The sequence below is a fragment of the Onychomys torridus genome, chromosome 11 (assembly GCF_903995425.1).
Source record: "Onychomys torridus chromosome 11, mOncTor1.1, whole genome shotgun sequence".
NCBI lineage: Eukaryota > Metazoa > Chordata > Mammalia > Rodentia > Cricetidae > Onychomys > Onychomys torridus.
Genome location: NC_050453.1, coordinates 43,869,190 through 43,897,025, shown reverse-complemented (window position 1 = coordinate 43,897,025; position 27,836 = coordinate 43,869,190). Strand labels below are relative to the sequence as shown.

The 27,836-nt window shown below is 39.1% G+C and overlaps 1 protein-coding gene across 1 annotated transcript in view; it reads right to left on the bottom strand.

The window, feature by feature from the left end:
• Hmcn1 (hemicentin 1) overlaps positions 1-27,836 on the bottom strand; it is a 439,960-nt gene that overhangs the window by 108,387 nt on the left and 303,737 nt on the right. The window contains exons 45-55 of the mRNA XM_036202400.1: positions 26,009-26,290; positions 23,689-23,856; positions 21,009-21,122; positions 20,014-20,100; positions 18,917-19,108; positions 17,623-17,796; positions 15,151-15,264; positions 10,457-10,602; positions 7,286-7,436; positions 5,562-5,756; positions 3,608-3,721 (exon numbers count right to left, since the gene is read on the bottom strand). Of these exons, the coding sequence (XP_036058293.1) occupies positions 3,608-3,721; positions 5,562-5,756; positions 7,286-7,436; positions 10,457-10,602; positions 15,151-15,264; positions 17,623-17,796; positions 18,917-19,108; positions 20,014-20,100; positions 21,009-21,122; positions 23,689-23,856; positions 26,009-26,290 (1,737 nt within the window). The remainder of the gene's footprint in view (positions 1-3,607; positions 3,722-5,561; positions 5,757-7,285; positions 7,437-10,456; positions 10,603-15,150; positions 15,265-17,622; positions 17,797-18,916; positions 19,109-20,013; positions 20,101-21,008; positions 21,123-23,688; positions 23,857-26,008; positions 26,291-27,836) is intronic.

Below are 27,836 nucleotides of genomic sequence, written 5' to 3'. Positions count from 1 at the left end.
TTCCCAGCTCCAAGAGCAGCATCAGGGGAACATGTATCAGCATCTCCTGGGAGCTTAGTTAGACTCATATTCATGGACCTCACCCACACCTCTTCCATAGCCATCTCTGAGGATGGACAAGGAATGGCTGGCTGAAAAAGCTCTCCAGATGTTCCTTAAGCACATTAAAGTCCTAGAATTTCACCCTATATTCCCCAACACATTTAAAACAGTGCTCTATAATTTATATTCATTTCACTTATGAAAAATCACACATTGTCTGTAGAATAGAAACTGGAAAGGTTCAGTCAAATAGGAGATTGCGTTGGCAACACTCATAAAACCAGATATTTATTTTCAAAGTAAGCAATCACTGTCAAGCTTGATTAATTTTTGTTGCACTCTGTTAAAACACACGAGGTTTTCAACAACCAGTGCATGTTTAATGTAGACACAGCCTATGGTATTTGGTTCTCCAACAATTAGGTTGAAATTCTCTAAAGAAAATAATCATTACTGCAAAGCACATGGCAGAACTTCAATGTTATTTTGCATACACTCACATTTAAAGTTAGACCATTTCACTGATATTCACTGCCTTCCATTTCTGGATCCCCAATGCCCAGCACAGGACCTGTTACACACTGAGCAGTCAACTGATAACTGTCAAATAAATATGTCCAAAAATATGATTTTAAGTTTAATATTTTCTGTCTTCTACCTCTTTTTTGGTCTTTTACAGACTGCTCTTTGCATAGAAATGTCTAGTGCTCCCACCTTCCCTCTTTATAATCAGCCCATCAGCCTCTCCTCAGGCTGCTTTCTTCATGCCCAGCCCCCACCCATAGTGGGTCACTTAAGTGATGTGTTATGGTGCTGATACTTGGAGCTCTATTGCTCCCTGGCACCCACAGTGTAGACCTATGACATCTGTTTCAACTTCCAGACAGGCCATACCACTATCTCTATCATCTATGTATGTATGTATGTATGTATGTATGTATGTATGTATGTATGTATGTATCCGTCCATCCATCCATCCATCCGTCCATCTAATATTCCTGCCTGCAGAGTTCTGAGGGTGGTGACTGAAAGCAATCACTGAGTCAAATGGTTCCTACTATAATCATCAGATCCCCATAGCCACCACCACTGCTGACTTTCTCTGTTTGCCACAGGCTGGCATTCCAAGCCTGCCCCTGTTTGTTTTACACTTATACTTAACAGTTTTGTTAAATATATTTGATATGTGTTTTGTCATATCCTCTTTCTTTCCACTCTAATATCTCTCCATATCCCCCAAAGGCTTATTGCCATCTCAGTTCCTTGTTCCATTATTTTGATACATGCCCTTGGCTCACGATGTGAATTCCTCCACCCCTGCTTTCCACACACATTCTTGAAACTTTAATGAGCCTCTTTACATTCATTATTTCCTGCCCTTGGCCTATGGGTAAGTTGAAATCTCTTAAATTTGCTTTCCAGCCAGCTCCATTCTATGCCCTGTCTCTATTTTATTTCATTATGTCTAATGCATGATCAAAAATTATCCTTGTTCTGTGGATAATTGATGCACATCACATGACCTAAATTGTTCTGTTAAACCTCACAAACAGACTTGAAGATTCAAAGCCAAAGGCTTTTGCTTTCTGAAACTCATTTTAACATTCAGCATTGAAAACCCATTCATTGACAACTTGTTCTAACAGTCAGAATCTGGGCATAACTGTCTCCTGGGCTTCCCTCATTCCATGATTTTCCTCTTCTATTATGTTTTCCTTCTCTTATCCACAAATGTTTCCTGATGATATTCTTTGGTCAAAAAGTATATCCTTTTTTCCTGTTGGAAATCTTGTCTTTAAATATCACTTGACTGTGGGCAGTTATGGGATCTATAGTCTAGGTTTAATTCTTTGTCCTTTGTAACAGTTCCTATTTCTATTTTCTTTTCTTTCTTTCTTTCTTTCTTTCTTTCTTTCTTTCTTTCTTTCTTTCTTTCTTTCCTTCCTTCCTTCCTTCCTTCCTTCCTTCCTTCCTTCCTTCCTTCTTCTTCTTCCTTCTTTCTTTCTTTCTTTCTTTCTTTCTTTCTTTCTTTCTTTCTTTCTTCTCAAGACAGAGTTTCTCTGTGTGTAGCTCTGGCTGTCCTGGAACTCACTCTGTAGACCAGGCTGGGCTCAAACTCATAGAGATCCACCCGAGTACTGGGATTAATCTAGAATCATGACAGATTTAACATACCTACCTTCTCTCCTTCTTTTCTTCCTCCCTCCCTCCTTCCTTCCTTCCTTCCTTCCTTCCTTACCTCCTTTTATTCCTTCCAATCCCTCCTGCTTTCCCTTGATCTCTACTTTTATTAACCTTGCTATCACTGTCTCAACCACCTGGCATGAAAGTCTCAGTTATACTCTGAGATGAGTGTCTATTCCCTCACACCGTTTCAACACTTCTGCATAAAAACCTTTCATTTTGACTGTGTGTTGGCTAGTTTTTATCAACTTTGCACAAATCGAGGCATAGCTGGGAAGGGGGATCCTCAATTGAGGAGTTGAGAATTCATCAGATTGGACTGTGGGCAAGCCTGTGGGACTACTTTTCTTGATTAGTGATTGATGTGGAAAAACTCAGTTGACTCTGGGAGGTGTCACCCAGAGGCAAGTGGCTGTGGGTTGTGTAGAAACCCAGGCTGAGCAAACCATAAGGAACGATCCAGCAAGCAGCATTTTTGCAAGGTCTCTGTTTCAGTTCCTGCCTCCTAGTTCCTGCCTTGAGCGCCTGCCTTAGCTTCCCTCAACAGAACGAGAGTTGGGATATGTAAGCAAAGTAAACCCTTTTCTCCCCACGTTGCTTTTGGTCATGGTTTTTATCATAGCAATAGAAAGCAACCAGAATATCCTTGTGGACCCTTCACTAGCTTAGTCTACCAATGCACCTACATCCTGCTTCTAGTAAGGCAACTTGTCTTAAGGAAACCGTACTTCTTCCCCTTGATGGCCATGTAGCAGAAGGAGCTGATTCTGGCTCCAGAGCAGGCTCAAGAAGTAGATCTATCTCATCACTAGAACACCAGACTCTTGGTGTCTGTGGTGAATTCAAAGATGCATATGTGGTCACACAGGGCTGAGGAACAGTCAGTTCTAGGACTCTGCCTATAAACAGTAGACAGGAAAACTGTCATTCAGTGTGAAACCTGGAAGAAGTCAATCTAGAGCTGCTAAGGTCCACCTTGCTACCCCAGGGAACCGCTTGTCAGAGAATGACATTAACAACAACAACAATAATACAAGGTCAAGAGAAATAGAAAGGTAAAATCTGGATAGCCTGGACCTCTTTTGAGCCAAGGAAGTCAGAAATGATTGATTGCAGATTACTCCACTCTGAGGCTTTACAAGTTTGGGACTCAATAATCATTCCCTACCTCCACCTCTCTCTCCCATTTTGTCATTTGAGCTCTTAGAAGTCCCGACTGATGTACTAATGCATTCTTAGTTTGCACACAAAACTAAGAAGTATCAATTTCTGGTTACCTTTATAGTTTCTAATGTGCTTAGGGTAACATCTTGCAAACATTAGCCACTGAAAAATATTTCGGAGTGAAAAGTGCTTAATCAACAAAAGAAAACAAACTTACAGAGTACACGGATGTCATACTGAAGGGAATCCTCCCCAGCCTCGTTCACAGCCACACATGTGTATCTCCCAGCATCTTCTACTTTGGCCCGGGGAATCTGCAACACTCGCCCTCCTGAAAATATAGCCTAATATGTTACTTCTCCAAATGTTAGAGCAAACGCAGATCATGGTCAGAGTTACACTTTTTCTCCAGGTCTAATGAATTACATTTATTTATTTATTTTTGTCAATGTTCCCACTTACTTTAATCACTGAGATTTTATCTCAGATAATATCTATTTTCATTTAAACCTGGTGGATTCAGTACAGGTAGGTCCAGTCCCCTCCTTCCAGGCTGAGCAAAGTGTCCCTGTGTAAGCACAAGGTTACAAGCAGCCAGCTCATGCACTAAGGACAGGTCCTGGTCCCACAGCCTAGATGTCTCCCAAACAGTTCAAGCTATTCAATTGGAGGAGATGGGAATAGAGGGGAGGGGATGGGGGTAAGGTGGGGGGGGGGGCAGAGGGGGAGGACAGGGGAACCCATGGCTGATGTGTAAAATTAAAACACAAATATAATAATAATAATAATACCAAAAAAGTTAACAGCAACATTGTACTGAGTTTTGTAAGTAGTATAAGTAAGTAAAATAAAGTTTTTCCTTCTTAAATAAAAAAAAAATATCTATTTTCACAGCAAATATTGGATTGCTAAGAAGTTATCCAATTCTGTAATACAAGTCAGACTTTTGGAGAAATGGATGTCGGGTGTCAATTCTCCTGGAGGAAAGAAGGCTACTCTGTACCCTCCATCATGTTCTGGATGGATGGAACGTTACTGGGTGGTGTTGCTTTCTTTGTGCAGTTTTTGAGTATTTTTAATTATCTTTTTCAATGTTTCCTACCAAAACTCATTTGAAGACATATATCCAGGGATCTAAAAAAGTAAGGTGTACTTTACTATATATGTTTTGTTCAAGATGTCCTGTGCAATCTCAGGGGAAAAAAAGCTCTGTGTATTTGTAAAATTTTTAATGTTGCTAATAAGATTTAGAGGATAGTTGTAACAGTTACAATAAAATTTGCATTTCTGTATTCACCAATAATTAATGTTACATATCATTTTATTTATCTCTTGTATCATATGGATAGAATATTTTCCTAAACCATTTCATTAAGTTGGAGGCCTGATGACTTCTTGAAACTATATACTCACAGATCTCAATTTCATAGAAATAATTATAATCCTTCATGAAACTATAATACAACAACCAAAACCAGGAAACTTGGAGTTTTGAAAAATCACTTGTACTAAATCTATAGCCTCTTTTAGATTATTGTCACAATATTCATTTCATTCATTTTTACTAGACCTAGACCCAATTAAGGTCATATATTACATAGAGCTACCATAGCTATTGCTTCTATTTTCATTTTTTTTTTACTTTAAAAAGATATTCTTTAGTTAATTTGGGTTCACTTTGCACTACGACATTGACGCTAATTGACCCTAAAGTCATAATTTTTGAGTTTTAACAAATCCTGGTATTTGTATACTGAAACCTCAAAAATATTACTCCCCAAAAGTTAAGCATCTTTTCTGTCAGCAAATTATGTAATAATTAAAGTACTTGCAACTAAAAATCTTTACTATTACTGCTCATAAAAATACAATCAATATAAACAATAACTATTTGCAAACATACATTAGAATTTATATTAATGTTGCATTGAAACCAAACTGACTAAAGGAACCAATAGAGAAGAAGAGGAGTGAGGAAGTTCAAAGCTTTGTATAAACTGATAACAACTGTGGAACAGATCTGGAAAGTGAGTTCAAGTGTTCGACTGTCAAATTCTCCAGTAGACTCTTCTATATAGGGATGAGTGTTGGTTAAATTAGAGTGAACTGGGCCAATAAATGAGAAGAGACACACCTGGCAGAGATTCCTGCCTTTACATGGCAGTTTTTACCTGGTAAAATCAATACTCGGTCACTGGATGTCAGAGGGCGGCCATCTTTGTACCAAGTCAGAGTTGGGGGAGGAGCAGCATTTGTCTCGCAGTGCAGAGAAATGGGATTGTTGATGATTACATCTTTGGCCTCACCACTCCTGCCGGTGTCTAGCATGTTTCCTATTTCCCAGAGTTTCTGAAAACTTGGAGGCACTGTGGAGGGAAAGCATGACATCTCTTCACAGCGGGACTGCCACTCTTAATACATCAAAGACTTTTGACGGCATCTTGACAAATATATGTGGATTTTATAAATTAGACAATGCCAAAATATTTTTAAGTATGTATATGTTTTTCCAACAGCAGCCAGACAGAGAGTAGCCATGGGTGGAAGAATAAAATCTATGGGACTCAGAGTCAGCACTTGTTTTAGTAGTTCCTCTCGGAAGACCCTGCCACCTGAGTAACACTGGGACCCAAGAGGAATGTGGCAAGAAATGTGATGCTGCAGAAAAAGCTAATTTTAAGGCACACACAGAAAAAAAATATATGGGCTCATTTGATGCCAGTATCAATGATCTGTCTTACTAAGGAAGTTAAATAAGATAAACAATCAGGACTAAACTATTAAAAATAGGGCATTCTCATTCTTTTCTGATAGCAGGTGTGAGCTTTATCAGAAATAAATTCTCTGTACACTAAAGGAATTTCAAGAGTGTGTGAGTTTGGCCTGAATTTTCAAGTTTTAGACACATATGAAAAATTAAAGATGTATGAAAATTTTGTGGATCCAGATGTTAGGTATAGTGTTATTAATAAATAATGAAAACCTGGAGACATTTCACTGTAGGAGGCTGGTTATATTAATATTTGAGTATACAACTGATGAAACAGGCAAAGTTCTTAAAAGTTATGTTGAGGGCTGGGGTATAGCTCAGAGAGAATTTACTTAGTATGAATAAGGTCCTAGACTCAATCGCAGCACTGACAAAAATAATTCTGCTGGATAGCAGTATCAACAATAACAGATATTATTTTTAATCACTTTGGGTGCCTTACCTCATGCATGATTCTCAGCATTCCATCAGGCATTAATTTTAAAGACAAATGATATAGACTTAACATAGTTTGGTAACTTGTCCAAGACACAAAGATTATAGGTGTACTCAACCAACTCAAAAGGTGTCTGCTCTGAATTCTATTATTACTGCTTTTACTGTATTTCATGCAGTAATATTATATGATACATAACCTTCATGATATAATGTTAGGGCAATGCTAATGTAAGAGAAGGCTATTGTCTGTCATTGAATTTTGGAAATGAAACAGTCCCTTCAAATACCAGAAGGCAATACAGAAACTAAGAATGAAAGGGGTTGGAGAAATGACTCAGTGGTTAAGAGCACTTGCTGCCCCTGTAGAGGACCCAGGCTCAGTTCCTAGAACCTACATGATGCCTCACAACCATCTGTGATTCCAGTTCCATGAGATCCAACACCCTCTTCCATGGACACAAGGAATACATGTGGTGTGCATACATACCATGCAGGCAAACACTCATATACATAAAATCTAAAACAGGTTTATGAGATTGTTCTCTTCTATAATTTCTTGTTTAAAATTTCATGATGAATTTATATTATTATGAGAAGAAAAGATTTCAAAGTAAACCAAGTCAAATCTCATTTCCATTGCATTAAACGAGCATGGAAATCATTCTGCAATAAGCATAGTAGTATTACCTTGGATATTCACATCAAAATCCAACTCATCTTCGCCTGCAAGGTTAGATGCAACACAAGTGTATCGTCCAGTATCTGATATTTGAGCTTCCTTGATTTGGAGAGTGTGTCCATTTGCAGCGATGTTAACATGATCATCAGACTTAAGGGGCTGTGATTCAATTATAATAATGTCAGCATGGAGCATGCTAGTAAAGCTAAGATACCCTGCAAATGATGGGCATTATTGTTCTTTAATAAATGGAAACATGTAAAATATCCAAGATAGCAGTAATTAATTTAACTTGATCAAACTGTTTTCTAAGTAATACAAATTTTATCTCTTACAAATTATAGCTGATAAGGTTCACATTTTACAGCCAATTGTGGGAGACACATTCATATGTTCTTTATGACAGGAAACATGCTCTTAGTACAATGTCCATCTACCCATTAAAGCAGAAGGCCTCCAGCTAATATTAAGCATTTAAAAAGTGTGTCTTGTTGATAGTTTCATAGAAAACTATAATAAAGAAAACTTTAAAAGTTGAGGACATTATTACCATCTGATTTGATCTAAAATTATTGTTATTAATGCAGAGACATCCTTAATTTCATATACAATCTAGGGCTTGTTATGTTATGATACTTTGTTGAAATGGGCCTTATAGATCTGCCTTCATTATTTGAAGATTTTATTCTTGATCCACTGGCATTCATTCTAATGATATGCCCTTCATTATTCTTAGTGATTTCAGTGCCTACTGCCAATCAAAGCCATATTCTCTCAGCTTTTTGACTTCCTCTCTTAACCACAACAGCGTCTATTCATTTCTTCCCACTAGATAGTTTCATTCTTATAGGAGTGGTTCTTGTAGCCTACCTCCAGATTTTCTGAGGCAATTTACAGCCAACCATTTAAAAATGTTTTCTATGTGAATGGTGTCTAATTTTGTTCTCTTATCTTCCCTTGAATCTGATCCAATCAAACCTTTGTCTTCTCTACTTGATGAGAAAGACAGTCAAGGTCACCCATGACATCCATGTGGCTATACTTACCATTCATACTACTGTCCTTGTGTTTTCTTCTTGGTGGTATTTGACATAGTGGAACTTGTCTTCATCTTGAAATAGCTTTTCTCCTTCTGTCATTTGAAACACTACAGTACTTATTCCTCTACTCTCAAAGGCAGACATACATATGTGTCTCTTGTCATAAATGTGCGTGCGTGCGTGCGTGCGTGCGTGTGTGCGTGCGTGCGTGTGTGCGTGTGTGTGTGTGTGTGTTCATGAGTGCAGGTGTATGTAGAGGCTAGAAGAGGCCATAAGCTGGAGCTGGAGTTATAGGCAGCTGTGAGCTGAGTTGTGTGTGTGTGTGTGTGTGCTCTCTGACTAACTTTTCTACCCCATCTGTCACATTCTGTTTTACTGACTTAATTCTTTCAGGGTTTTATTTGTTTGATTGTTTGTCTCTGAAAATTTACATGGGCAGAGAATTTTGGCCTGTTTCTTTCTTGTCTGTATTTGTTGTTCATAAATAATACCTAGCAAACTGTTGAGATTCAAATAATTTGGGATGCAAAAAACCCTTATTAATATTACATCACAAATAAACATACCACAGTTTAAAATCCTTGTATCAAAGTAAAAATTTCAGGGCATGGTTAAGTAAAATGTAAGGAATATATTCAAAATTATTATACCTTATATTGTCAATATCTTTTGATGGTTTTCTAAAAAAATACTACTTTATTAAATTTTGGTTAAAGAAGAAATACCTAAAAAATGATATGGAAAACTATTTATTGAAAATTTGACTTCTTACTCATAATTTAGGAAACGAACCCAAGCCTTTAAAAGTTAGAATTGTCAGTCAGTATAATTTCAGAGACTGAATTTGAAGCTGTAATTTAACAACTCTTAATGAGTTTTGAAAGCAGTCTAGTTTCTACTTAAAATCTGGTGTTTCCTTAGTTCTTACATTTGTGGCTCTCTCTATGTGTAGTAACATAAGGGAAGAAAAGGCTTTACAGAAAATTAAAAACAAATTAATGATATAATTTCAAAGGACAGGGAACTTATTTGTTTGAAAGTAAGGCTTTACAGAATTGACAGCACATCTCACTGTGCGCTTACACTCTGAAAAGCCAACAGAAGCCGAGCATGGTGGGAGTTCTGTATTTTTCCTTTTGCAATGGCTTCCAGATGATACGTGCTTATTTTATAGGAAAAGATCCCCCTGGTCCCCCACTGCTGATATAGCAGAATCCATGTGGGATTGGAAGAAAACACGAAGCCACATCTTTCTTGCCTCTTAAGTCATCCTATGACCTGAACTTCTACAAGTGGAATTTAACTGACATTTGGTTGATTATGTGTAAAACCGGATAAGGCACAGCTTAGCTGTTTCACATCTGTATTTAGGAGTGTTAACAGCAACTACAGAGTCTCTTTTGGCCTCCGAGCATCAGCACATGTGTCCTTACAGCATGTGAGAAAGAATAGGAAATGAGTGAGGAATAGGGGGTGTCTTCTGAAGCTTACATCATAAACAGAAGGACCTGATTTTTTTTAAATGTAAGGGATTATTTTTAAAAACCATTTTTAATTCAAATATAATTATATCACTTCTCCTTCCACCATTCCTCCCTTGAACCCCTACCGTGGCTGCCCCTTCACTCTCAAGTTCATTTTGTATTTTGTATTTCTCTTTGCCCTAGGGTAATCACAGTGTGCCTTTATATCTTAATTTTCTCATATTTTAGGATATAAAAAATGCTATCTTTTGTAAAAGAGTTAAAGATTTTTAGAGAGAGTTCTGAATAAATTTAGTCCTTATTTTGGGATCATACATGTGCTTTTTCTCTATAACAATTTACTTATTTGGGTAACACACTGTTCCTCTAATTCTCCAGCGGGAGGGCAGCCAGATTTTCACAGTCAAGTGCTAATGTACACAAAACCAATCTTGCTTACCTCTAAGTAGTGGAACAATACTAAAGTTATTGAACATGGATATTTTTCATTTTATTTATTTTTTAAGCAGTTTCAGATTCAAGGGGCATAGGATTGACTACTTTTAATATCACAGTAGGTGGGGTCAATCTCTGAATCACCCCTGCCTGTTTCTTTTTAAATTGGTATTTTAATCTTTAAGAAATAATCAACAAACAAAACATAGTTGTGACTGGCCTGTCCATCCTTGTACCAGCGGAGCGAGGCAGAAGGAATGGCATAAGTTTCACACTCCAAAGTCAGGCTGTTGTTCACCCTGATCTTCACTTCTTTAGGGGAAAGGCCTGGCCCCAAAAGGTCCCCTTTCTTGATGATGGGTGGAACTACACAAAACAAATATTAAAGGGTTAAACACTGTTTTTTTTTTTTAATTCACAGTCTACCACAGAAATAACAATGAGGAGCAATTAACAAGGTCTCAAGGAGATGAGGGGCATTTCTTCACAGGCCTTCCATGAAAGACCTCAGTTAGCACCCCAGGAAACAGGAGTTTTCAGACATACAATATGGAGAAAAATACCATTATTTTTCATCATTATAAAACTTCTAGAGAAGTCACATATTTTCATCTGATCCAGGCTCACATAGTCCAACTGTGACCCATAAAAGATACTGTATTGGTAATTATTGCACCAAGTCAAAGTAAAAATGACAAGCAGAAAAATATGTTTTGTTTATAACATAACAGCAAGAACACAGGAATCTTTATTTACAACGTGGCCCCTATTAATGATAGTATGAGCTTTGCCTTTTACTTATAGGCTGGGGTACATTGTGGTAACCCTCAAATACTTTTGATCGCATTTGGAGCTCTGGAGTAGGCACCTGCATGTAAACAACATTCCAGCAGGTAGATAATAGAGTGGATCCAATGGACTCTTCACAAATGTTGTCTGCACACATATGTGTGATGGTGTGGGGGGAGCACATGTGCACATGTATGCTTTTGTACCCCCAAGGTTGATGCCAGGTGTCTTCTTCAATTGTGCCTTACATTATATATTGAGGCAGGGTCTCTTGCTGAACCCAGAGCTTACTGTTTTGACTAGAGTGGCTAGCCAGCTTGTTTTGGGCATTTCCTGTCTGCTTCTTAGGTACTGGGCCTGCAGGCATGCCTCTATATCCATTGGACATTTACATGGGTTCTGGGCTTCTTAACACTGGTCCTCATGCTTGAGTAACAAAACATGTTAGTCACTGAACCATCTTAAGAGGTTCTTCACATCTTTAAGCAACTGAGGGCATGGACATGATACTTAATGCAACTTCCATCCTTGATGGGGCAAGCTAGATAAGTAAGAGTGTCAGTATAAATAATTAGGAAAAATGATGAAAAATGGGGTTGAAAAAGCTAGAAATCACAAACTGAAAGAAAAAAAAAAAACATGATCATCTCATTAGATGCTGAAAAAGCCTTTGACAAAATCCAACACCCCTTCATGATAAAGGTCTTGGAGAGATCAGGAATACAAAGAACATACCTAAACATAATAAAGGCAATTTATAGCAAGCCAACAGCCAACATTAAATTAAATGGGGGAGAAACTCAAAGTGATTCCACTAAAACCAGGAACAAGACAAGGCTGTCCACTATCCTTATATGTATCCCCACAGTACTTGAGATTCTAGCTAGAGCAATAAGACAACAGAAGGAGATGAAAAGGATACAAATTGAAAAGAAAGAAGTCAAACTTTTGCTATTTGCGGATGATATGATAGTCTACATAAGTGACTCCCAAAATTCTACCAGGGAACTCCTACAACTGATAAATACCTTCAGTAATGTTGCAGAATATAAGATTAACTAAAAAAAAACAATCACTAGTCCTCCTATATACAAATGATAAACGGGCTGAGAAAGAAATCGGAGAAACATCACCTTTTACAATAGCCACAAACAATATAAAATACCTTGAGATAACTCTAACCAAACAAGTGAAAGACCTGTATGATAAGAATTTTAAGTCCTTGAAGAAAGAAGATATCAGGAAATGGAAAGATCTCTGTGGTGATAGTATGTCCCCTAATATATTGTGCACCCTAATAAACTTATGTGGGGTCAGAGAACAGAACAGCCACTAGATAGACATAGAGGCCAGAAAATGGTGGCATACAGAGATCCATCTGGATTTCTGTGTGTTCAAAGCCACACTGGAAATGGCCAGGCATGGTGACACATGCCTCTAATCCCAGGAAGTGATGGCAGGAAGCAGAAAGGATATAAGGTGTGAAAACCAGGAACTAGAGTCTTGTTGAGCTTTTAGGCTTTTAGCATCAGTTCAGCTGAGATCCATTTGGATGAGGACACAGAGGCTTCCAGTTTGAGGAAACAAGATCAGCTGAGGAATTAGCAAGGTGTGGTTAGCTGTGGCTTGTTCTGTTTCTCTGATCTTTCAGCGTTCACCCCAAAATTTGGCTCTCAGGTTTGCTTTTATTAACAAGACCTTCTAACAATTCATGCTACAGATCTCCTATGCTCATGGATAGGTAGAACCAACACAATAAAAATGGCAATCATACCAAAAGTAATCTACAGACTGAATGCAATCCCCATCAAAATCCCAACAGAATTCTTCGCAGACTTGGAAAGAACAATACTCAACTTCATATGGAAAAACAAATAAAACCTAAGATAGCTAAAACCCTCCTTTACAATAAATCAACTTCTGGCATCTTGATCCCTGACTTCAAGCTCTACTATGGAGCTATACTAATAAAAACAGCTTGGTACTGTCATAAAAACCAACATGTGGACCAATGGAATCGAATTGAAGATCCTGACATTAAATCCACACACCTACGAATGCCTAATTTTTGACAAAGAAGTCAAAATTGTGCAATGGAAAAAAAAAAGCATCTTCAACAAATGGTGCTGGCATAACTGGATGTCAACACATAGAAGATTGCAAATAGATCCATATCTGTCACCATGCACAAAACTCAAATCCAAGTGGATCAAAAACCTCGACATAAATCCAAGCTACACTAAACCTGATAGAGCAGAAAGTAACAAGTAGCCTAGAATGCATTGGCATAGGGGACCACTTCCTAAATATAACACTAGTAGCACAAACACTGAGAGCAACAATTAATAAATGGGACCTCTTGAAACTGAGAAGCTTCTGTAAGGCAAAGGACATGGTAAATAAGACAAAATGACTGCCTACAAAATAGGAAAAGATCTTCACCAACCCCACATCTGGCAGAGGGCTGTTCTCCCAAATATATAAAGAATTCAAGAAACTAGACATCAAAATACCAAACAATCCAATTTAAAAATGGGCTATAGATCTAAACAGAATTCTCAACAGAAGAATCCAAAAGACATTTAAGGAATTGCTTAACATACTTGTCAACATACTTAGTCATCAGAGAAATGCAAGTCAAAATGACTCTGAGATACAATCTTACACCTGCCAGAATGGCTAAGATCAAAAACACTGACAACTGCTTATGTTGGAGAGGATGTGGAGCAGGGGAACACTTCTCCACTGTTGGTGGGAGTGTAAACTTGTACAGCCACTTTGGAAATCAGTATGGTGGTTTCTCAGAAAATTGGGAATCAATCTCCCTTAAGACGCAAGGATATCACTCCTGAGAATATACCCAAGAAATGCTCAATCATACCACAAGGACACTTGCTCAGCGATGTTCATAGCAGCATTATTCATAATAGCCAGAACCTAGAAACAACCTAGATGCCCCTTAACTGAAGAATGAATAAAGAAAATGTGGTACTTATACACAATGGAGTATGACATTATGAAATTTTCAGGCAAATGGATGGAACTAGAAAATATACTCCTGAGTGAGGTAACCCAGACCCAGATAGACAAACATGGTATGTACTCACTCATAAGTGGATACTAGATGTAAAGCAAAGGATAACCAGACTACAACCTACAGCTTCAAAGAAGCTAGGAAACAAGGAGGACCCTAAGAAGGACACATGAATCATCTTGGGAAGGGGAAAAAGAGATCTCCATGAGTAAACTGGGGATGAAGAGGGGGCAATAGAGAGGAGGGGATGGGGGATGAGAACATGAGGGAACAGGACAGTTGAGCTTGGGGAAAGACGGAGTAAGAGAGCAATAAAAGAGACATCTTGATAGGGGGAGACATTATGAGGCAAAGGGAGAAACCTGGTGCTAGGAAAATTCCCAGGAATCCACAAGGATGACCTCAGATTAGACTACTAGCAATAGTGCTTGAACTGGTCTACCCTGGTAATCAGATTGGTGACTACCCTAACTGTCACCCAGTAACTGATGGAAGCAGATGCAGAGATCCATAATCAAGCACCAGGCTGAGCTCTGGGAGTCCAGTCAAAGAGAGGGAAGAGGGATTATATGAGCAAGGGAGTTTAAGATCATGATGGGGAAATCTACAGAGACAACTGAACCAAGCTCAGTGAAACTCAAGAACTTTAGGTTGACAGCTGTGGAACCTGCATAGGACTAGACTAGACCCCCTGCATAGAGGAGACAGTTGTGTAGCTGGGTCTGTTTGAGGGGCCCCTGGCAATATGATCAGGATCTATCCCTGGTGCATGAGCTGGCTTTTTGGAGCCCATTACCTATGGTTGGACACCTTGCTCACCACTGATGCAGGGAGGGAGGGGCTTGGTCCTGCCTCAACTGAATGTGCCAGGCTTTGCTGTCTCCCCATGAGAAAACCCATTCTTTTGGAGGTAGGGATGAGGGGGGTGAGGCAGGGGGAGGAAAGATGAGGGTTGGGTGGGGAGCAGGAGGAAGGATAAGAAGAGGATCTGTGGTTGGTAGTAAATGAATAAATTTTTTTAAAAATAAAAATAAAGAAAGAGCTAGAAATCTTCAGGCAGAGGTGAGATAAAGTGATCTTTTGGAACTTACTGTAGACTTTCACTTCATAGTGCTTTATCATTTCCCCAGCCTCATTAGTGGCCACACACGAGTATCTTCCAGCATTGTCTTCTTGTGCGTTCAGTATCTGCAGAGTGCGGCCTCCTAAAATATTAAGGAACATAAAAGAAAGAAGTGGGCAATGTACAAACTGCTATAACCTGCTATAAATTTATTTTATTGAGAATATTGATTCTTTTTGTCTTTTCTCTTCTCCTCCTCCTCTTCTTTATTTTCCTTTTTTTTTTTTTTTTTTTTTTTTTTGAGATAGGATCTCTGTGTAGCTCAGGCTGTCCTGGAACTTTCTCTGTATACCAGGCTGGCCTTGAACTCAAAGATCTACCTTCCTCTGCCTTCCAAGTGCTGGAATTAGAGATGTGTACCACCACCACCTGGCTAAACATTGCTTTTTTTTTTTTAAATGAATGTCAATTTAGTGGTAGATATTTGATGTAAAATAAACCACAATACACATGGGGCCTACATAAAAATATTTTATTTTCAGTTCCAGTTTTGTACAATGTATTCTGATCATATTCAACTCCTCCACAGCTTTCCTGATCAACATACCTTCCTTGTCCACCCAACTTTGTCTCCTTAAAAAAAAAAAAAAACAGCCTTTGGTTCATAATTCATGTATTTCCATTCGTTTGGCTATTTGTCCCTGTGCTTTTGCAATCTTGGTCTAATTCACGCTCTTACAGTCCCTCCTCTTTCTCGACAATTGGACTCCTGGAGCTCCACCTGGGGCCTGGCCAAGGATCTCTGCATCCACTTCCATCAGTTATTGGATGAGAGTTCCAGCACAACCCTTAGGGTGTTTGGCCATCTAATCACCAGACTAGGTCAGATCAGGCTTTCTCTCGACCATTGCCAGTAGTCTACAGTGGATGTATCATTGTGGATTTCTAGGGCCTCTCTAGCACTTTGCTTCTTTCTGTGGAGCCCCACAACTGGATCAGGCCCTCTGGATAAGTGAGACAATTGAATAACTTGAACTGTTTGGGAGGCACCCAGGCAGTGGGACCAGGACCTGTCCTTAGTTCATGAGCTGGCTGTTTGGAACCTGGGACTTCCACAGGGACACTTTGCTCAGTCTGGAAGGAGGGGACGGGCCCTGCCTGTACTGAATCTACCAAGTTGAGCTGAATCCCCAGGGGAGTCTTGGCCCTGGAGGAAATGGGAATGGAGGGGAGGGGCTGGGGGAAAGGTAGGGGCGGGGGTGGGAGGGGGGAGGATAGGGGAACCCATGGCTGATATGTAAAATTAAAACTCAAATATATAAAAAAAAAGAATCAAAACATAACAGAAAAAAAAGCAAATCTCAAAAATATTCAAGACAAATTTGCGCTAACTAAAATAGTTTGAGGTGTGTGGTCTTCCAACTGGACTGAGGTTGACTCACCAGGGACAGAGCCTGTGCAAGCCCAAATCAGAACAAGTTTCAGCAGAGAGGGCTAGCTGGGCACTCAGTCCCACCCATAGCCATGGAGCAATTGGCAATTGTTAGCATGGAAAAGGAAGGTTCCACATTCTCTATTTCATACTTTCATAAGAAGGTCCCTGCCTTTGCCACTGTGTTCCTCTAATTGACCTGGCCTATCAGATATTCATTTTGCTAAAACACAGTTTTGAATATGGTACTTTTCTCCCTAAAAACTGTCAACAGGGGCTGGGGGAATGGCTTAGTGGTTAACAGTCCTTGCTGTTCTTCCAAAAGTACCTGAGTTCAGTTCCCAGAACCCATGTTGGGTGGCTCACAATTGCCTGGAATTTCAGCTCTACAGGATCCAATGCCCTCTGGTAGATTCTTCAGTTACCCCCACATGTGTACATGTATGCCCTCCAAGTCACATATGCATAAATAAATATAAAATATATCTTTTTAAAAACTTGTCAATAGTTTTCAACTGTTCATTGTATGAAGTTAAACTAATCCAGAGGTCCAAATAGTGTTCAGCTTCCTCCCTCACTGTCTTCAGGTTTCTTCACAATGCTTCCCCATAAGTGGTGACTGCACCTGGCCATGCTCTTCCCACTTGCTGTCTTTTGTCCACTAGTCATCTTGTTGCATCTGGAACCTCTCCCAACTTATCACCAACCAATTAAATTCTAATACTTAAAAAAAAAATTAGGCCCATATTCTGGTTAAGCAGTGAAGATTTTTCTGACCATTTAAGTCCACAATGGCCACTTTGTCTTCTGAATTTTTATAAAACTTGACACTACCCCATTTTTCATAGCCCTCCGCCGTTCATCATGCACGGTTGTTTTCAACTTCATGGTGATAATAAGTCTTCACCATTATCTCTCTTCCACAGTAGGTCAAATGTCTTAAAGACAATAATTACAGTTTTTAGTGCTTTCTCCTTTCATACACACTGGCAAGTATTAAAGAGGAATAAACTCAGTCTACATATTTACTCTTTCAAGGCTAAATTCTATCAAAGTGAATTTCCATACCTGGAAGAATGCGGATATTCCGGTTGGATTCTAAAGGCTCGCCATCCTTGAACCAGGTGATGGTAGCCGGGGGATAGGAATACGCCTCACAGACCAGAGAAGTGGGGCTGTTGAGGATGACAATGACATCTTCAGGGCTGCCGTCGCTGTCTACACCAGCAATTGTTGGAGATACTGAGAAGATTTAAAGTTTTATTAAAGAAACATTCTTAGAAATTTCTCTAGGTGTGTGTTCCTGAATTGCCACTGTGCTTATCCAAGCCATCCCAGTTTTTAAGAGTCACAAAATAATTAATCATTACTATTCTATATGAAAAATCAGTGAAAAATGTCACAGAGTAAGGGAGAAGGTGATATATACAAAAGAGATGTTAATATACTGTGGTAAGTGGAACACAAAGCTCCCAGGCTTGACTTTGATTCATATGTATCCTCCTGTATAAAACTATGTCAGTTCTGCCTGTAGAGATAGTCTTGTACATGACCTACTCTTTATAGATGCTACTACTTGATGCTATTTATTTGATGGCCTTCTCATCAACAAGTATTCTGGTGGAACTTTTTTTCATATATGCATATATACATGTAAGCCATTTAGACGGTGACCTTTCTTTGAGGCTCTTTTATGTGGGAGTATGAGAGTATTTGTATATATGAGAATATTTATGCACTCTCCAAATTATGTAGGAATAACTACAAAAATAATTTTAAAATCTGAATATTTGTATATTCACATACAGCTCAGTTGAGTTGAGTGTGAGTTATTAAGTATTGGTCATCAAATGTAATACATTTAGGTGGTGCATGTTAGATTTGAAAAACTGAGTAGAAACTTAGAATCCATTTCAATTACATGCTTGAGACATAAACCTAACTCAGATGCTGTAGAACTAATGTTGATGCATCAATACATACAGATGTTTAATCACACCCAGGGCACAACCTCCAATAAAGGCAGAGGCTCAGGGAGAAAGGCCAGGGATCCTAGGCTGAGACTCACTGTTTCTCTGCTTCTCCTTGATCTGCTGACAACTTTCTCCTTCACTATTGATATTTAATGTCTAACTTGATCCTTTTTCCTTGCACAAAACATTATGCCCGAACATAATTTATTCCATAGCAATGAAAGAATGAAATAAAAACAGCCTACATACACAAGTGCTGGTATCCTTCACATAATGAAATTCTATGACAGAAACAGAAAGAGAGAGAGAGAGAGAGAGAGAGAGAGAGAGAGAGAGAGAGAGAGAGAAAACACTGATTTTTCAAGGTTTGAAATGAAGTTCACACCTACCAAACACATTGAGACTGAAACTTCTGCTTTTGTCTCCAGCTGTATTAGAGGCCAAACATGTGTATCGTCCTGTGTGTGACACTTGAGCATTGGTAATTTGAAGAAACCGGCCATCAGACATCATGTGGTGGACTTCATCTTCTTGGAGAAGCTGTCCATCTTTGTGCCATGTGATCTGTGGCACAGGGTTCCCTGTTAAGGAAAAGCCTTTTTTTTTGAGGGCAGCTCAACATGACATACTATAAATGGCCAACACCCAAAGAAGACATTGTCACATATTTGCTGTGTTTACCATAGCCCACTTTTAAAACAATGAAGTATCTATTCTTTCTGAACTAGTGTCAAAAATGAAATTTTAATGTAACAGTGATTACACTATGGCGAAAAAGACATAAAAAATAGAAATCATTTCAAATGTAGGTTACTTTTTATCTGTAAATGATACTAAACATTGGTCTCTGTGTTTAATTATAGGTGGTTTAGCTCCTACAATTAACTATTTTCACAGTAAATTACACTTTAAAAGAGTGAAGCATATGTCATTATAAAAAATACTATAAATTATTTTCTATTCATATGAAGACCTTTTTTGTTCTTTTGAGAGAAAACTGTAGAAAAGTAAAGCATTTAGTTCAACAAACATTTTGTGATGTATTATGATTCTTCCCAAGAATTTAGAGATAAACTAAAATAATTATTTATTCAATATTTGTAGTTGGTAGAGAACACCTTAGAAAGTTCTAAATGGAGACACCAATTAAATATTATTTAAAATTATTCAGATGACTTCTTGTAATTTTAAAAACTATAAAAGCAAGTCATGTTAACAAAGGTGGCTGGAATGGACCATTAAACCCAGAAGCTTAAACAGAGAATGCTGTAAATTTGGGCAAAGACAGGGAGGGATGCAGGGCAGGAGGACTGAAAACTAGATACCTTTTTCCTGCCATTTGATACAACTGTTCTCTAAGGCCAGCGGCAGTGGCGAATGCCTTTAATCCCAGCACTCTGGAAGCAGAGTCAGGCAGATCTCTGTGAGTTCGAGGCCAGCCTGGTCTACAGAGCGAGTTCCAGGATTAAAAGAACTGACTCTTTACCTGTTGCCTCACAAGTCAAGGTAACACTCTGTTTCTCTTTAATCTTCAAGTCTTCCAATGTATTTTCACCCACAATATGAGGAGGAACTAAAACAAACACACAAAAACATGGGAAAAGTAAGTTACAGCTCCAACAGCCAGGCTGTGATGTAAGTGCCAAAGCTTTAAACAAATCTTCATTATCCAGTGACTAGAATGTCAAAGTATTGTATTTTTTGGTTTTTTTTTTACAAATTCTAGTTTTCATTTTCACTATAAAATTGTTACAAACCCAATTTTAATGAATGAAATTATAATTTAAATCATAACTATGAATAAAATGTGTAGTGGTTATATTTAAAAGTTAATTTGACACTATCTCTAATCCTGTAGAAAAGGATTTGCAAAGAAGAACTGTGTGAATTAGGCCAGCCTGTGGAGGATTGTCTTAATTATGTTAAGTGAGGTGAGAGGACCCACCCACTCTGGAGGGCTCTAGTCCCTGGGTTGGATTCTGTAAAAGAGGACAAAACCAGCTGAGTTACATATAGGCAGGCATCTAGTCTCTTTCTATTCTTGACTGTGCATGTAAATGATTTCAACTTTCTGCTCCCTTGGCTTCCCCATGGTGATGGGCTGAGACCTCATACTGGGGTTTAAAATACATCCTTTCTCCCTGGAGTTACTTCGGGTTGCTTTACCACAGCAACGTGAATTAAACTAAGACAGAATGTGTCCACAAACTAATGAGTGAGCACTCTCGTTTTAAGCCACCACACCACATCTCAGAGCATTTCTGAGCAGTTGTGAACTGGCACCATAAAGCACTTTTGCAGTTGAATCGGACTCATTTCCTCCAAATAATTGTAACGCTGAAACTTTGCCAAGAATCATAGTCCAGGGGCCAAAGACCACATAGGTATAAATTCCAGCTGTGAATAAATTTGAGCTCTGTGTGCAGAACGCATTGAGGCCAATTGGATTTTCCCTTTACATATTGCAAAGTACACAAGTACCTAATACTGAGAGTCCAAACATTTTCCTCTCTTCACCAGCTGCATTCCTTACAATACAAGTGTACTGGCCAGCATCTTCTGGTTTGGTCTGCATCAGCCGCAGCATCCTGCCTCCTGGAAAAACAAGACAGCACATGACTTAAAGATAAACACAGTTCTGGGTGACCCCGAATGAGAGATGAAGTTTTGTAGAGAAGGTAAAATACTGCTATGGTTGAGTATGAAGTTATAGAGGCAGAGGGTAGGGATAGCAGAGTATGTATGTATAAAGAGGTGTCGGGAATGACAAGAGGCAAAGTTGGATGAGGTTTGGCCAGGTTCTGGGTGCCCTTGGATGTTACACTGAGGAATTTAGTGTTTGCTGAAAGTGAAGGGGGGAGTTACATGCCTAAAACAAGGCCACGACCTGATTTGGTGCTTTCACAAGTCAGTGCTGACCTGATGCTCAGGAAAGACTGTGAAAGGGGGCTGAATGACAAAATGGGAATGCCAGCAGGAGGACTAGATTGGGGATCCAGATTTGTGTGACATGGATATAAAAGGGAGATGAAACCATGAAGAAGGACTGACTGGCAGCTATCATGTTAGCTTCTTGGAAATCCTGGTGTCATCAATGACAGGGTTACAGGGTCACCTCAGGCACAGACACAATGCTTCCTTGGCTTCTTCCTGCATTTTGAATTTCTGTGTTTTCCTTGAGGAGGAAATGCATACAGACTGAGACAGGCTGAAAAACGGAATTTGGCAGGAAATTTCTATTAAGGACTAAGGCAAAGGAGTCAGCATGTAAGATGAAGCACAGCCTTTTGAAGGCAAATCAACACACTGGAAGTAGAGACCTCCGAATGACTTATGAAAAATCACAGAGAAAAAAAAAAGCACTGCTCAGATTTATAAAAACTTTTTAGGTGGGCATATTTTTGCTTAGCACCTTGGATTTGTACTAAAACTTCTAATGGATACACATAAAATTCTCGATTAAATAGTCACCTGGGTCTGGCTGAGGCGCTACCATCTGCTTTCAGTTTACAGGGAGACAAGACAGCAGGGCTTGTCCAAGCAACAACGTCCCTGCCCTCAATTCACCAGAAGGCGAATTTAGCAATATCTTATCTGAGAAAAGTAAAGCTGATGTCTTGTACTGAATTGTGTTTCTCCCAGAAAAACAGAAGTAAACAACATAAACAGGGTTTTCTTTTTAAACACTTATGTCAATTTGGAAAGGAGTCACCCACTGGTTGCTAGCTCAGATTAGTGAGACCGCAGTTGAAGGGATATTAAAGTGATACAAAGTTTATGAACCATCACTGGGTCCACAATCCTCAGTCAACCAGATCACATCTTTGCTTCTTGATCCTCTCCCATAATCTTGTGAAAACCTGAAATGAGCATGACTGCTATTTATACTTATATCAAGATATCTCTAGCTTCTACCAGATTGGTATGGCAGTTGCCTATTCTTGGCAGATGACTCTCTGACAATGATAGGGCCATCACTAAAGCCCTGCGTGCAGACAAGCCTCAGGAGGATTAGTCTTCACGAAACAGAATTGTGCAGCAGAAGAGCAGTGAGCAAGTCACATGCCATTCATCTGCTTCTCATTTATTTATCCATCACACAAAACACATCCAGATTGTAAAGCTGAATGAGCCCTTTGGCAGTCATAAGGTGAAATACTTTTAATGTGCTTTGCTCAGGGATCTCCAGCTGCTGGTCAACCAAAACAAAACTAAACAGAACCAAAACACCACTCCTGTAAATGGGTAAGAAGCCAGCCGGAGCACTCTGCCATACTGTTTTCATTTCTGTGATCTTTGATGTTATCACATTTAATAAATTCAAACTTTCCAGACCTGAAACTACTTAAAAAATGAAGATAATTTTGAGAAGAGAAAATAATGCGCTCAAGCTTTTGGTAGCCAAACTGTAGCAAAAAGCATCTTTGCCACTACTCTCTGCTTCATAAGGACATGGAGCTAGGGTCCTATGAAATGAAAAGCATCATAGGACAGAGGAAGAAACTCGGGGAGTTTCCCAAGATCTGGATTGAGTATTGGTGCTTTAGCAAGCTCTGTGTTAATAACTGAACGTAATATAAACTCACTTCAGTTTAACAAAAGCCACAGGACACAGATGCTGCCAGGGTTAACAAAGCTCCTCAAAAAGCTGAAGAAAGATTATCTTTTTAGTGTATATGACAGCCATTATCAAAACAGGCCGACTGTAGAGTTCTTGTGATATGCCTCAAAAACCTTCCATCCAGGCTTACACAGACCTATGGGTGATAAGATATCCAGGTTTTCCTACAAAATTATCAGAAGCTGAACTAGTGATAAGGTCACAGCACCCAGGAAACTCACTTCCCAGTGATATAAGTACCATTCAGACAAGTCATGCGTCATTTGGCATTCTTAGTACAAGGGGAATGTTATATGATGCTAATAAGACAACACCAAGTCCTTTTTAGGACAAGAGTTAGGAGATTAATTTAAAGTTTTCCTGATATTCATATACCCTTCTGTGTTTCAAATATGTTTGGGTAATATGATGAGTAGGTATCATAATAAGTGCCTAGATCAGAAAGAAAAATGAAACAACATAAACACTGAAAATGAACTAAAGAGAAACGATGTTCGCACAAAGCCAACCAGATGATCAAGCTATCCGAATTGTGAATACCTGAGAGAATTTTCACAGAACTGCCGAGGCTGATGGGCCAGCCATCTTTCAGCCAGGTGATAGAAGGCAGGGGGATGCCAGAGGCTTCGCAAGTCAGGGATACGGAGCTCTTTTCCACCACACTGACATTCTCAGGGATTCCTTGGTTCCCTATGATGCTTGGAGGGGCTAGAAGATAAAACCAAAGTGACTGGAAATAGAAAAGAAGAAAGCCAAATGCATAATCCTTGACAGTGTATTTGCAGTAAGAGCCTTCTATTTTCTTGTTAATAGTAATCAAAACAAGCAATCATAATATTGCCACCTCTGAAAATAAAAAAGCATGTCACTGCTTTCCAATTTTGATTAATTTGGCCTTGCTATGCCAGCAATAGTGAATTAGTTTATGAGTTAGATCTATTTTCTGACAGATTGATAATAAAAATTCACAACCTTCTTATAGACAGGATTCTATAAAAATTGCTATAATCTTATAGATTAAATTTAATATTATTTAACATTAATTAAGATATTTAATATTAATTTTCTTTTTTATCCTGTTCCCTTCATCTTTGGCATACACATGGCTATAAACATAGGAAATTAACACTAAGCTTCAACCATTTCCTTTTTGTTTGTTATGAGATGTAGTTTTGTAACTCATGTTAATCTGGAACTCCCTATTGAATCAGGCTGGCTTTGAACTCACAGTCCTCCAAATGCAGCCTCAAAATTTCCAGTATCATAGACATACACCAGCAGACCTAGGTTTATTAATGTATTAATGGTATTCAAGCTGTAAAATTTGTGTCTATTAAAATTCCCATTGCTTCTATAGATTAAAAATTACACCTCAAATTGCATGAACACAAATAGTTAACTTGGAATGTGAACATGTCTGGTCTCTTCCTGCCCCCAAATGTGTACTTTATTCATCAAAATCTTAAGTCTGACTTTAATACAACTCATATCCAAGGGATACTGAGCAGCAAACTTTAAAATAGTCTTACTTAAGACTTGAATTTGAAAATTGTATTATTAAAGGATTTAGCCAGATGTGGTAGTGCATGCCTTTAATCCCAGCACTAGTGAGGCAAAGGAGGTTGATTGATGTCAGCCTCATCTAGACAGTGCATTCTAAGCCAGCTGATTACATAGTAAGAGCTAGTCTTAATTTTCCCCCACTTTATTATATGCATCCTCAAAAGAACACTATGTGGTTGTCTCAGCAGGTAACATGAAGTCAGGTGTAGAAAGTTAAATGAGGAGACTAAATAAGACGTAAATATGTAGAAAAGGGTGGGCTCTGTGAAACACGGTCTTGCACTCACAATCTCACACCAGCTGTAGTTACCTAAACAAGAACTATACATGATCAGGCTAGTCAAAATTCATGCACAGATGATGGACTTAACTCCAGCCTATGCTCCTTATTGAGGAGCTATTGGCAATCAATAGCTGCTGAAAGGGAGAATCATTCTTCTTGGAGGGTGTGGCCAGCAGAAGCTTCCCAGTGCTTCACGGTCCCACACCATGAACAGACGGCAGCACTAACTGGACTTAGTAATATATCAAAAAGGGGGGGGAGGGAGTTGAGGGATAGGTGTTGGGGGAGATTCAGGCAGAATTGGAGATGAAATGGATGATGGGATATGTAAATGGTCACATTTCTTAGTATATATTCATGAAATTCTCAAAGAATTAAAAAAGACAGATGGGATATAAATAGAATCCTTTTAGATCTGAGGTTATGCTCCCAGGGGTGGAGGTGAAAATTACTCAGGGTCTGAGAATCTGAACTTGCTTTACCCAGCAGGGCTGCATCAGGGGATGATTTGACCACAGGCATGGTTACCAGGTGTTTGGAAGGGTCTATACTTGACTGTGCAGTGTGCTTTGATCTAGCAAGGGGGAGGTCTTTTGCCTCACCCCTTGGCATTGTTATAAAAAGCACTTTTGAATAAACTAAAAAGGCCACTGGGTATTGACCCAGGTCCTCCCTATGCTATCCTGTGTTTCTGTCTTTCTCCTCTTGTCTATATTTCTATCTAATATATATTTGGTTTTTTTGAGACAGGGTTTCTCTGTGTAGTTTTTGTGCCTGTCCTGGATTTCACTCTGTAGACCAGACTGGCCTTGAACTCACAGAGGACCTCCTGGCTCTGCCTCCTAAGTGCTGGAATTGAAGGCATGCACCATCACCACCAGGCTCTAATATTTTCTTATCCTTCCCTCCTCCTCCTCCTAAGAACCCTTGAAAAGGTGGGAGCTGGCCTCCCACACCCAGGCTACTCAATTGTATCATCCTGTGACCAGATCTGGGGGGTCCCTCCCTACTTACCATGCACACTTAAGTCATATCTTTTGTCAGTCATTCCTGCTACATTCACGGCGACACACACATAACGGCCTGTGTCAGACACGTGCACACTCTTCAGCTGAAGGACGCGACCTCCATCCAATATTTCCACTCCCTTTCCTGCGCTCAAAGGACGGCCATCTTTCATCCAGGTCACTGTTGGTTGAGGAATACCGTGCACCTCGCATTCCAAGGAAACACTCTTCCCACGGATAACGATAATTTCAGAGTGGTGGCTGCCGCTGTTGGCTATAGATGGTCGAACTTTGGGTGAAAAGACATCATGAGAAACAATACAGGAAATGTTTGCTTCACTTCGAATAGGAGTTTACACACTGAACTGTCCATCTTGCTTCTATTTCTAAAGAACTGTGATAACAAGGAATGCACCACCACACCCAGGTGATGTGGTTAGGGCATGAAAGGCAGGGCCTTGTGCATGATAGGTAAACACTATAAAGTGAGTTACATCCTCAGTCCCAAGATAAATGCAGTATTATGTCAATATATTAGCTACTAAAAGAGACTCAAAATAACAGACCACATTACTATGTAATAAATTATTAGTATATTGAGAGATAGAATTCTTCTCTGTTTTTAAGTAGGGTTAATACCTAAAAGAAAGCTATTGACCCAGGAGGCAAAGAATGCTATATTCACTCATTTTTGGAGAAATAATACAGTAATTGTACTTATCAATTACAATTCTGATTTATAGAAGTGTTCCAAGTACTACAACGGATACAGTAGCTTAGGGTTTCTTAACTTATTTCACTAGTGATTCCTCTTCACCTGATAAAGCTTTATGTAACACTGGATATATAGGCACATAAAACAGATACACAAATGAAACACTTACTGATAATAAATCATAAAGAAACTTATCTTAAAATAATTCTTTAGTATGCATATAATTTACTGCTTTCTAAAGACAAAGGCAAGTTTGCATATCAATGAAATGGACATGCATGTTTATTTTTATATCATTCAAGCCTTTAATGTTTCAATAGAGGCCCTACAGGGGCTGGGTTCTCTTGACATAAAGCAAAATATTAACACCCTTTCCTTTTCTTGACTTCAGTGTGCATTTGGTGTCACAGATGCAGCAACCCTCTTAACACCATGAAGGAAGGGCTAGAAAAATCACAGAGCCTCTGTCTTGTTAGGAATGATAAGGTGACCATCTTCAGAGACTAACTGCTAGCCTCGGATGTCTCCTTACATGCAGAAGTAAACTGCCAGCTACGCCCCTGGTAGCCAGTCATTCTATTTCTCTACAGCTGAATCCACCTAATAGATACTGATTAGAATTAGGAATGAGGCCAACTTGCACTCCTATGTGTGTGGAAAGGAAAATGGGCCAGGGTCAGTAAACCTGTGTTCTGGGGACAGTTCAACTATACATAAGCCACATGACCTGTTCAACCTTGAGGAGGGTCTCTGAGTTTGAGTTCCCATGTGTGCGTGATAGAGGCAACAGTTATCCCTCTTGTAGACATGCACATATAGATGAAGTTATACCATGCATATTTTCAAACACTCTAAAATGTTGCACAGGTTATAGTCTACATATCCTTTTAAAATAAAATACTTTCCTGGCATGTATGAAGCATGTATGCTAGCACGTGCCTGTAATCCCAGCATCAGGAGATGGATGAAGGAGGATAAGAAGCTAAAGGTTATTCAACTGTGCACCAAGTTTGAGGCTAGCCTGGGCTACATGAGAACTTATCAAAACAAACAAATAACAAAAACACCACCAGCAACGGAAACTATAAAGTATAGTCCCCTCCATTCCCTTTCTACACAT